General features: G+C 39.5%; 1 protein-coding gene across 1 annotated transcript in view; it reads left to right on the forward strand.

Moving 5' to 3' along the window:
* LOC111865215 (hemicentin-1) overlaps positions 1-11841 on the forward strand; it is a gene marked incomplete at its 3' end in the record, with an annotated part of 72062 nt that overhangs the window by 48752 nt on the left and 11469 nt on the right. Inside the window, exons 12-13 of the mRNA XM_023853078.2 lie at positions 6215-6335; positions 6993-7171. Of these exons, the coding sequence (XP_023708846.1) occupies positions 6215-6335; positions 6993-7171 (300 nt within the window). The remainder of the gene's footprint in view (positions 1-6214; positions 6336-6992; positions 7172-11841) is intronic.

The following is an 11841-nucleotide window of genomic DNA, read 5'->3' on the forward strand; positions in this document are numbered from 1 at the left end:
GTGCCCAGCCTTCAACCTCGCCTTTTCTCTCCCCTACACAAAAACCACGCTTGTCCTAGCTCCCTTCCCAACCCCTCCCACACTACTGCTTTCACTTGTATACTTGCCCTTCCCCCTTCTCCCTCACTGCTCTCACATAGCTGTGTATTTTTCCAGTCTGCTTTTACCGGTTCTCACGGTCTCTTTGCTTGCAGATTCTTATATATATTTTTTTTTCTTCTATCCTGAAGATGGAGGCGATACTTTCCTCCGAAACGTCGGTTAACACCACATATACACGGTGCCAAATCCCAGAAGACTGCTTTCTTCAGTTATGGAATTGCCCGGAGGACATGGAAATCGACAAAGAAATTGTTTTTCCATCTTCTAGACATGAATATTCTCAATGCCTATTTATTGTGCAAGTCATGTGGTGAAAAAATGACACAAAGAATTCCGTGAAATCTTAGTGTGAGATTTGATTGTACAGTCACATGAGGCGAATATCACTGTCAGTACTGTTTCTTGGGGGAGACCCAGTCAGTGGCGTTTCCGGGGGGGGGGGGGCAAGTTCACCTGGGGCCCAACTGAGTTGACCAGAGGTGAAACATTCACAACATTGGCCATCCAAAGGGAAACAAAGATGTTGTGTTTGCTAATCAAGAAAACCAGGAGCGCCCTCTTCTATTGTAAAAAGTGCGATGTTGGTGTGTGTGTCGACTGCACGTCAGAGTGTGAGCACTGAATCATAAACTGTGAAGTGATGCAGTTCATGTTGTTTCCTTTGTGAAATCACACTGGATCATCGAGGTAAAAACGGATAAGAAATGAAACGCATTCGTCCAAATCTAACGTTTACTGGAGACTGAATGAACATTACAAGATACCAAAGGTACACACAGAAAGAAAGTAGCAGTGGGTGTGGTACCAACTTATGAACAATATATATCACCAGATAAATATGGCCAACACTAGAACTATAGTATTACAACACCTCCCCTTGTTGGACATATTTTACAGTCAAAATCTATAATTACAATAACCAAAAGTAAAACAAGTTTACAATTCCACACCGAATTTCAAACCTATCTTTAAAGACAGCTCATTTATCTTTGGACCATTAGTAGCTTTAGTCAGCATATCAGCACAATTAGTGCTTGAATCTACATACTGGATACTAATATCTCCATCATTAACATATTCTCTAATCTTATGTTGCCGCATTCTAAAATGCTTGTTGCGTTCAGTAATCTTATTCTTTGTGCACATATCATTTGCCTGTAAATTGTCTCCAAAGATTATACTAGGAGTAGATACTGCTACATTAATTTCTGACAGAAACTCTCTCATCCAAATAACTTCCTTGCTACACTCATATAATGCTATATACTCAGCTTCGTTGGTAGATGTGGCTACAATGTCTTGTTTCTTGGACTTCCAAGACACAGCTCCCTTTGACATCATGATAACATAACCCGCCACGGATTTACTGTCATGTACATCGTTAGCAAAATCAGAATCAGAATAAATTACTGGGTCAATTTCAGATTTTTCATAGGTCAGCCGGTATTTAATTGTATGTTTCAAGTATCTCATAATTCTCATCACCTCCAGCCATCTCCCTTTGGTCGGACAATGGCAAAACTTGCTGACTTGATTTGTTGAAAAAACAATATCTGGTCTAGTACAAGTGGCAATGTACTGCAACCTACCTACTGCTGCCTTGTACTGAATCTCATCAAAGGGCTTGTCACCATCGAGAAAATTGTTATAGTTTGGGTCCCTTGGAGTTACACATCCTTTACAATCAAGCATACCAAAAGTTTTCAGTGTTTCATTCACATAATTTTCTTGATGTATTTTAATTACATATCCATTGGGTCTATCCACATTAATACCTAAAAAATTTGACACAGGTCCCAAATCTTTAACGTTTAACCTTTGAGAAAGTTGTCTTTTGCAGTCATTCACATCCTTTCTAGTTCCACAAATAATCATATCATCGACATAAATAGCCACAATAATCCTGTCATTAAAGAAAACACATGGATCTTTAGTACACTGTTTCAATCCGAAACTGACAAAGATGAAAGTAATAGTATCATTCCAGTCCTTCCCAGATTGATGTAATCCATATATGCTTTTCAAAAGTAAACATACATCATCAGCATTACCCTCTTCAAACAGTTCGGGTTGGCGCATGTATACAATTTCTTTCAGAGTACTATTTAAATATGCACCTACAACGTCGACATGATCAACCTCCCATCCTCTATCAACAGACAAAGCCATTAGGATCCTAAAGGACGCTCGTCGCATTACTGGGCTATAGCTATCCCAGAAATCTATACCATAAACTTGATGGAAACCTTGGGCTACTAACCTGGCTTTATACTTAAAAGTGCCATCATCTTTCTTTCTCAGGCTAAATACCCACCGGGAACCTATAACATTAACATTCTTTGGTTTTCTCACAACTTCCCAAGTTTGATTTTTCTTCAAGTTCTCTATCTCTAATTTCATTGCTCCAATCCAGTGATCTCTATCAATTCTACTAAGCGCCTCCCCTACAGATTTAGGTTCTGCCAATGTAATTTCACCACAATCTACTTTAGCACAACATTCACATACAACTTTCTGCTTAATAGTTCTCGTGGTTCTACGGGGTTGTACATTTTCTTGGGGTACATTTTCCAAATTATCCACATTTATGTCATTACCTACTATACTAGGTTTATCATCATTCTCATCTACACTGGGATGTGACCCACCCACATTGTCTTCTGTATCAGTACAGTCTGAATCATATACATAAATGGGTGTTTCACTCTTAGTCTGAATCACAGTCTTTCGAATAATAGTCTTATAAGGAAAAACACTTTCTTCAAACCTAGCATCTCTGGATATGCGAATCTTCTTCTCATTTACACTATAGAGTCTATACCCTTTAGCGTCCCTAGCACTACCAAGGTAAATACATTCAACTGCTCTGCTGTCAAGTTTATCCTTGACATTTAAATTCAGATCCCAAGCCCTGCAGCCAAAAACTTTCATTTCTCTGGCCATATCTATAGTAAATGCCTTCTTAGACCAGACTTCAATGGGAATTCTTCCTTGGATTGCTTTAGATGGGCAACAATTTCTAATATTACTTGCGGTGAGTACCGCCTCTCCCCAGAAAGACTTCGGCAATCCTGCATTCTCTAATATGCAACGAACAATGCATAGCAAAGTTCTATTCAACCTCTCAGAGCGTCCATTTTGTTGTGGGGTTCTAGCTACACTTAACCTTCTGCCTATTCCTTTCTGATCCAAGTATTCATTAAATGCTGCACTGCAATATTCTCCCCCATTGTCTGATTGTAAAAATTTAATTCGTCTCTCTTGTAACACTTCAACTTTCTCTACATATCTTTGAAAGGCTGGTAATACATCACACTTGTTTGTTAAAACTTCAACAGTTGAGAATCTTGAGTTATCGTCTAAAAAGGTTACAAAATACTGTTTCCCACCCAAGCTTTGTGGTGTAATTTTTCCACATACATCTGAATGTATCACCTCCAAAACATTCTCTGCACTTTTGGAATTCTTACAAAATTTCTTTCTGTGTAACTTTCCTGTGATGCATACATCACAATTTAATTGACACTCATCTACACCACAAAACTTTGGTAGGGTTTTCATATGTCCAAATCTCTGATGCCATATGGCTTCACACTTCAGGGCCTTGGCCTTCATAAGATTCATTCTCTTTTCTATTTCCATCTTACTACTTATACTACACATCAAACTCTTGCCTGACACTGTATAATATTCACACTGAAGATGGTATAATTGATCTCCCTTTCCCCTGGCTACAAAAATGACAACTCCATCCTTTGAGACTGTTATTATCCCATTCTTTATATGTGCTTCACAACCCAACCTATCTAATTGTCTCATTGACAACAAGTTACAATCCAAACCAGGTACATATGAACAATTATTTAATCTTAACTTCTTGCCTCCATATTCATTTGTTACCTTTAAGGCTACACTCCCTTTACCCAGCAAAGGAGTACTCGTCTTCCTTTTCGCCAACATGACGTTTCCTCTTACACCCTCATTTAAGTTGTCGAATATATCCTTGTAGGGCGTCATGTGGTGGGATGCTCCCGAATCAAGAATCCACAGATCCCTGAACTCCTCGGACCTACTTCCCGCATGGGCTGTCATGACAAATTCCTCTGTTGTTTCAATGTGTTCCTCCGCTACTACAGCTATTTCTTCTTCTTCTTCATTCTCCTTTTGAACTTCTGCTATTTTGGCGGTTCCCCCATTATTCTTTAGGACATTAAACTTTGGACACAATTTAGCAATATGTCCAGCTTGATTGCATGCAAAACAAATTACATTCTTCTTTACATTTTGGTCACAATTGATCCCTTTACTTTGGTTTTTGAATTTTCCATCACGTTTTGGGTAATAATTATTATTCTTCTGGTACCTAGATTCTCTTCTAAGTAAAAAGGCTTTTTCTTCTTCGTTGTTCTCAAAATCTCTGTGAATTTTATCTTGTTTTTCTGTCAGGTATAATTTGCTAATTACCTCTTCTAAGGATGTTTTGTCCTCTTTACTTGAAAAGGATAACATGAGATTTTCATATTGTTTGGGTAACCCGCTGAAAATAAAACCAATATGTGCTCCTTCACTAAACGGTACATTAGCATTCTTCAACTTCAAAATTAAATTTTGTTTCCTCGTTAGGTACTCATTCATGCTTATTTCGTCAGTCTTTTTGGTCAAAGCTAATTCTTCAATCATCAAGGCAATATGGACCCATGTGTACTCACAGTTTCGCCTTTTCAGCTTCTGCCAAACTTCTGCAGCTGTAGTCAGATGTGCTATCGACGGTACATATTTATCTTCTATATTCTCGGTAATAAAGTTAAGTGCTTCAAGATTTGTTTGAATCTGACCTGGTGTCCAATCCTCTTCTACTCCATCATATCCGGGCTCCACGGCTTCCCATTGCTTCCTCTTTCTTAGGGTTAGCGTTACGCGATGTTTCCAGATTGTGTAGTTATCGTCATTTAAAGGTTCTATGCGTCTTCGGTAAACTTCTTCTGACATCTTGAAATATTATATTGTCTTCTTATATCATCTTATTTACTTCCTTTCTTCAAAATTCCATGCAGCACGTGGGACCGAGAAATGGCCGTCTTTGCCGTTTAGGTCCGTACCTTCACTTATCCTATTGTCTTCACTCGTCTTCTGAGTCTCCAATCCGTTTTATCGATGTCCGGCGCAGTGCTTGAAGACTCTGGGCCCATAACCTGTTGTTTCCTTTGTGAAATCACATTGGATCATCGAGGTAAAAACGGATAAGAAATGAAACGCATTCGTCCAAATCTAACGTTTACTAGAGACTGACTGAACATTACAAGATACCAAAGGTACACACAAAAAGAAAGTAGCAGTGGGTGTGGTACCAACTTATGAACAATATATATCACTAGATAAATATGGCCAACACTAGAACTATAGTATNTTCATACTCACGTACAGTCTGAACAAAGGATTATAGTGTTATTATTTTGTACAAAATCAATATGTCTGAAGTTTCAAGAATGAACTACGGGTAAGTCCTTTAGAATTTCATAATATATACTATGATAAAGATGATATTTTGCATTTCATGACAAAATAATCACAGTATATTTTCATTTGTAAAAATTGCTCTTCTGTGTATATGTAGAAAATTTTATAGTTTTTCAGGCTGTTTTTAGTTCATATTTCTATATTGCATAGAACGGAAAATATGTAGTTTTTCTGAAAGTCTGCAACTTTAAAGACTTACGGCCATTTAAATTCAGGCCACAGCAAGCTCTCACCAATTTAAAAGCCCACACTTCAGAGGTTGATTATACCCATAAGAACATATTGAATTGAATTGAATTTATTTACATTCTATAAATTCTAAGCAGGTTAGTACCTTTGGATACAGAACAAGTCAAAAGGTTACATACATAAGTACAGGCAATTTTAGCTTAAAAATTAATATAACTTAATTTTACATCATTCTCTATTTACATTGAAGTATTCATCTAAAGAGTAGAAGGAATGAGCATGTAGATAATTCTTTAACTCTGATTTAAACTTTTTAGTATCATTGCCCAAGTTTTTAATACTTTGTGTCAGATTTGATAAAAGATGATGTTCCAATTCTCATAATCATTGTTGTCTGACTTTGTAGGGAGACGGAAGAAACCTAAGACTGACTGAAGAGGAAAGTGGTTTGACCTTGTTCCTGGAATATGCTGACCCCTCTTATGCAGGAGAATATCAGTGTGTGGCTGAAAATGATTATGAAGTGGGTAAGCACTGTAATGTAATTTCATTCTGCTTTAAACAGTTACCAATGTAACATAAAATTGTGTAACAGGGACATATTTCTTTCATTGTCAACACTAAAAGACAAAAATATGACTGACTAATTTCATGGATCAGAGTCCTTTTTGAGAATCTGACAGTTACCCATCTGCTGATAAAAGTCCCTGCCTCTTGCAGAACTGAGAATCTGTGTTGTAACACAAAAGCCCAAACTATGAATATTGAACATTATGGATATCTCAAGATGTCATACAGAATAAACATCTTGAAATTTTGCATGCCAGACTGGAGGAGATTGTGGGGGAAAAAATCAAAATGGTGGAGATCTAGGAGAATGGAAAGCAAGTTCTGGGTTCTACCACCACTCTGTTCAGCAAAGGTTACCTTACTCATGGTCCACTGCTCATATTTCAAGTGCACAAAATTCCTTTATAATGTTTAGCTCACTTACATGTGTTCTTACAAATTGCAGATGAATGGTACTGAAATGCATTTTCATATATATTTGCTCTCTGATAATGTGTCACAGAAAGCGTGACTAGATTGTCAGCGTAAATACAATTAACTAACCAGAGAAACCTGACATACATCACAGTAATATTTTGAAATGTTTGTCTCGCTGTATTTAAACCTGGTTCCAGATACTGGTGTCTCTGTGGGCAAGTATATTGAAGCTCCAGCCATGGTTGCTGTGGAAGGTAGTGTACTGGCCAGAGTGGGAGACACTGTTCAACTGAAATGCAGTGCTAAAGGTTATCCTACACCAGTCATTGGGTGGTCAAGGAATGAAGAGGAAATTGTCACCAGTTCCAAATATGAAGTCAGTATTCAGAAAATCCTTAAAGCCAATTTCACACATTTTGGTGTCAGAGCACTAATTGTGCATAATTTCTGAACAAATGTTTTTGTTCAGAAGTGAGAAATGTTCATAGTTTAAAGGAGAGATTTAAGATTTCATAATTATTAGAGATTCTTGTAGATATATGGACATACATGGTAGCTGCAAAATGTCCTGGGACAGTAGCCGTTTATGGCACATAGAAGCCTTCAGATGCAGTCATCATTAAAACATTATGCTCAGCTGTTGCACATTTCTGTTAATACGTTTGCAGCTTGCCAGAACATTTCTTGAAAAAAGTTATACAGGGGTGTCCAAAATGTACTCACTCTTTGTTAGTCAATATCTTTGGAACCAAATGACATGTAGTTACAATTCTTGCGCGATAGTGTAGTGTAATGTTTTCTCAACCGATGGCGAAGGTCACATGAGTCACATGAGTGTCATGCCGCGTGCATGCTGCAAGTAGAAGACAGCAACAACAGTGGCTGAGAGGTTGTTCTTTGAGCAACGCAAGGCTGTATTGAAGTGGTACTGGAAGTACGAAAACATTAAATAGGTACAAAAACAATGGCAGAATGAGTTTGGAACTCAGCCACCAACACATCGAACAGTTGCCCATATTCAGGATAACTTTGAAGCCATTCATGTGGGCAAGGAAGTGAATCTACTGGGTGTTAATGTATGGTGTGGTCTGTCATCGTGTAGTTTGATTGGTCCTTTCTTCTTTGAAGGTACCGTAACTGGTCAGGTGTATCTCGATATGCTTCAGACATCGATTTTCCCTGCTATTCAAGAGATGTTTGGAGATGAGAGATTTTACCTACAAGATGGTGCTCCACCTCACTACAATCGAGATGTCAGGGCGTACTTGGATGACACTATCGGGACGATGGATAGATCAAAGAAGTGCTATTGAGTACCCACCACTGTCTCCAGCCCTAACACCTCTCGACTTCTACCTTTGGGGAACCTTGAAGGATGAAGTTTATCGACAAAAGCCAGCTACACTGAATGCGCTACGAGAAACCATCGAAGCATCGTGTGCAGCCATCACACTGGACACACTGACAGCCGTAGTTCGCTCAGTAGTTCAGCGGCATCGACGCTGTTTAGCCGCTGATGGTGGTCACTTTGAACACATACAATGACTCTGTCTCTCTCCACACAAGAATTGTAACTACATGTCATTTTGTTCCAAAGATATTGACTATCAAAGAGTGAGTACATTTTTTTGGACCCCTCTGTATATGACTTCCTGCAGTGCAGTCTTTGAAGTCAGTTGAATACCAATTGCATCCTTCAAGTGACAGCCGATCTTTCAGCTTTAGTGTGAATTCCTTGCAGGCCAATCAAGAGAGGTATAAGAGTATTTTGTGGGTTGTGGAGAGAGAGTGAGAGATGAGAAGAGAAAAAATTAGTTGTAGTTCAGTTTCGATTTATGCGATTTCACCCTCTGCATCTTTTCTATGGAACACACCCATCACATAGCTCAAGGAGTACTTGTACCATGAGTTGCTACTGCACACACAGTGCTCGATCACTGTTCAGGAGTTCCAAGTCATGGCCAGCCACAAATCAGATCACTCCAGACAAATTATTTACCCTGCACTTGAGAGCACCTCATTATTTACTCTGTCTGTGTGTGTCTGTCTCTATATTCTTGTTGCTCCTAGTTGGAGCATAGTGCATTCATGAAATGCTTTGTTTCACTTCTGTTTCTTAATCTTAGACAGATAGTAGGACTCCTTGGACAGGGGATCAGCCTGACACAAGGCCACTATCTGCACAGGACAACACAAGCACAGAATAAATGCAAACATCCATGCCTTGAGTGGGATTTGAATCCATGATCCCAGCATTTGAGCAGGTGAAGATATTTCATGCCTTAGGCCCCACAGCCACTGTGATCAGCTCTAATACCCTTAAAGTAAACGTATGGCACATGATGACCTGCCGCTTATGGAAGACTTCTAATATTACCTTTCCTTTCAAGTTGTTCTGCCAGTTATTATGGCTCTCGGCAATGACAGTGAGTTCCACACAGAAGATCATCAATAATGTTGTTGACAGTACAGGAAATGCTAGGTTTTGTCACTTGCAGTAATCTTTTGGAGAAAATCCAGACTTTGTTTTTATGAGCTTATTATTGATCTTCAAGTGGTCATTGCATTGCTTCTGCATCATAATTTTTTATGCTACATGTTGGCAGAAGGGCTGAGATAGCTCAGTTGCTATAGAGATGGGCTGGATGTCCGGGTTTCAATTCTCAGCACATGCAAGAAATTTTTCTCTACTCCACAGCATCGAGACCAGCTCTGAGGACCGCCCTATCCCCTTTACAATGGTTACTGGGGGCGTTTTCCCCATGGTAGAGCCGCTGAGGTGTGGAGCTGACCACTCACTTCCATCTAGTGCCGAACTCAAGAATGGTGGAGCTATTCCTCCTCTTTGCCAAATGTCTTCTTGGTGTAGTGCTTAATTTATTAAACACAGGGACAAATTTACATTACGTTTACTATATGTTGGCAGACATGTTGTTCTTTATGTTTATCTGAGGGTCCTGTGACAACCAACAACTAAAATTAACAAGTTTTCTGCAATTATCTCTGTTGTCTGATGACAATCAAAAGCACACAAACATCTGCATGTGCCATACAATGTTCCTTGATGCTGCAGGCTGTTCACTGTACACATTGTTTTTTAATGAGTCACAGCCATCCCTGAAGCTCTGGTACCGCTCAGATACCTCAGCTGCCATACATATACACTGTTTGAAACATGAGCAAATTTCTCATCACTGACATGCCCAGTTGCTGGACCAATCTGATATTTGAAGAGTTCTGTCTTCTGGGATATAACACCATGTAGTCTGTTGAAAGTCAGTTGAGGTTTTGGAGGAACATGTCGCTTCTATCTTAAGAGTCAAAGAATAAGAAACCCGCTCTACTTTCCACATGTATTTACACTGGTGTCTTGTTTGGCTTATTCTTTGACCCTGAAGATGGAGTCAATATTTTACTCAAAAATGTCAGTTGACTTTCAGTGAACTACACAGCATTATACCCTAGTAGATAGAACTCTTTATAGCCACTGCTGTGAGAACCTCAAATCCTATATTTGATATTTGTCTGCTCCATTTTCCTCCCTCTGAAACCTCTATGCAACACACTCTCTCCTGAGATCCAACACAGCAGCTAGTTTACAGATAAGTGAACAGTTCTGCCAGCTGTCTGTAGACAGCATGCATATCTCAGTCTGACTCCAGCCTGCTTGTTGTGACATAATTGTATTAACTTCTGTCCCAAAATGCTGAAGCTGCCATGTGTACCTGTTTGCAGGTAAGATGGAAGCTCCCTTTAGTAGAACCTGAGAACTTCATAAAGTACATAGACTAAAGGTACAGTATGCCCCAAAATATGCAGTACTGAAACTCGCACATCTTGAATGCGCATGTGCATTTGTCGATGGAGAATAGCTCCAGCTGCACGTGTTCCCAGTAGTGAAAAGGAAGTTATGTTGTGCAGTTGTTGGAAATGGGTCCCTCTACGGAGGAAAAAGTATTCATAGTTGAGTATTATTTCCACTCATACAGAAGTGGTCACCAGACAACTCGCTTCCTTGGTTTTGAGTGGCCAGATGTTATTGTCCAGAAACCGCTACATAGTACACGTGTGACAATATGGTGTGCCATCTCAGCACATGGTATATTAGGCCCCTATTTCATTGAGGATGAGGAAGGCAATGCTCTTACCATCACCCAAGAACGCTACAGGGACATGGTGATCAGACCATTTCTTCAGGATTTGGGAAGGTTCTGTCATGCAAGGGGCCACATGAATAGACAGTGGTATCAACAGGACATCTTTTAATTTCAGTATTGATATTTTTGGTGCATACTGTATATTAACATATTTACTCCCCATGCTGCAGTTTTACCTAAGAGCTGGAATAGTGCAGTTGGTATAGTGACTGGCTATGGGCTGGACGGTAAATGGGTCGGAGTTTGAGTCCTGGTAAGGTCAAGAATTTTCTCTTCTCTACATCATCCAGACCGGCTCTGGGGTTCACCCAGCCTCTTATACAATGGGTATAGGGGGCTCTTTCCCCAGGGATGAAGCTGACCACTCACCTTAACCCGTTGCCGTGGTTCGTCGTGTATGTTTCGTCAGGGATTTAAATCGTCTGGGGGGGTTCGACGTGTATGTTTCGTTCAGCTGCACACCTATGTTATAACGCCCATAATAATTGATGGTTTTGCTGTAGATTGTTAGATTTTTCGCTGGCCTGTTGTCAGTAGAACAGAGTATAAATAAGACACGACTTTATCTGTGCCAAGTCATCGTTACATATGCCTGTCTTGCAGCAAAGTTCCTGTGGTTCTGGCGAGCGGTTTCTAGCTGTACTGTTATGAAAGCGTGTTTTCTTTGCTTTGAAGATATAAACAGAAGAGACGTGATGTTTACTGTTGTATATGATATCATATTACCCTGAGCTGGCCACATTGACACACTCAACTGAAATTCTTAGAATAGGGTTGTCCAGTAATTTATTCTCGCATTATCCATTGATTTCGCACAGTACAAAGGCCCAGTTCTGAGAAAAACGCCACAATTTAAGGCAGAACACTGTGGTCACCCCCTGAGACGATA

The sequence above is a fragment of the Cryptotermes secundus genome, unplaced genomic scaffold (assembly GCF_002891405.2).
Source record: "Cryptotermes secundus unplaced genomic scaffold, Csec_1.0 scaffold745, whole genome shotgun sequence".
Taxonomy (NCBI): domain Eukaryota; kingdom Metazoa; phylum Arthropoda; class Insecta; order Blattodea; family Kalotermitidae; genus Cryptotermes; species Cryptotermes secundus.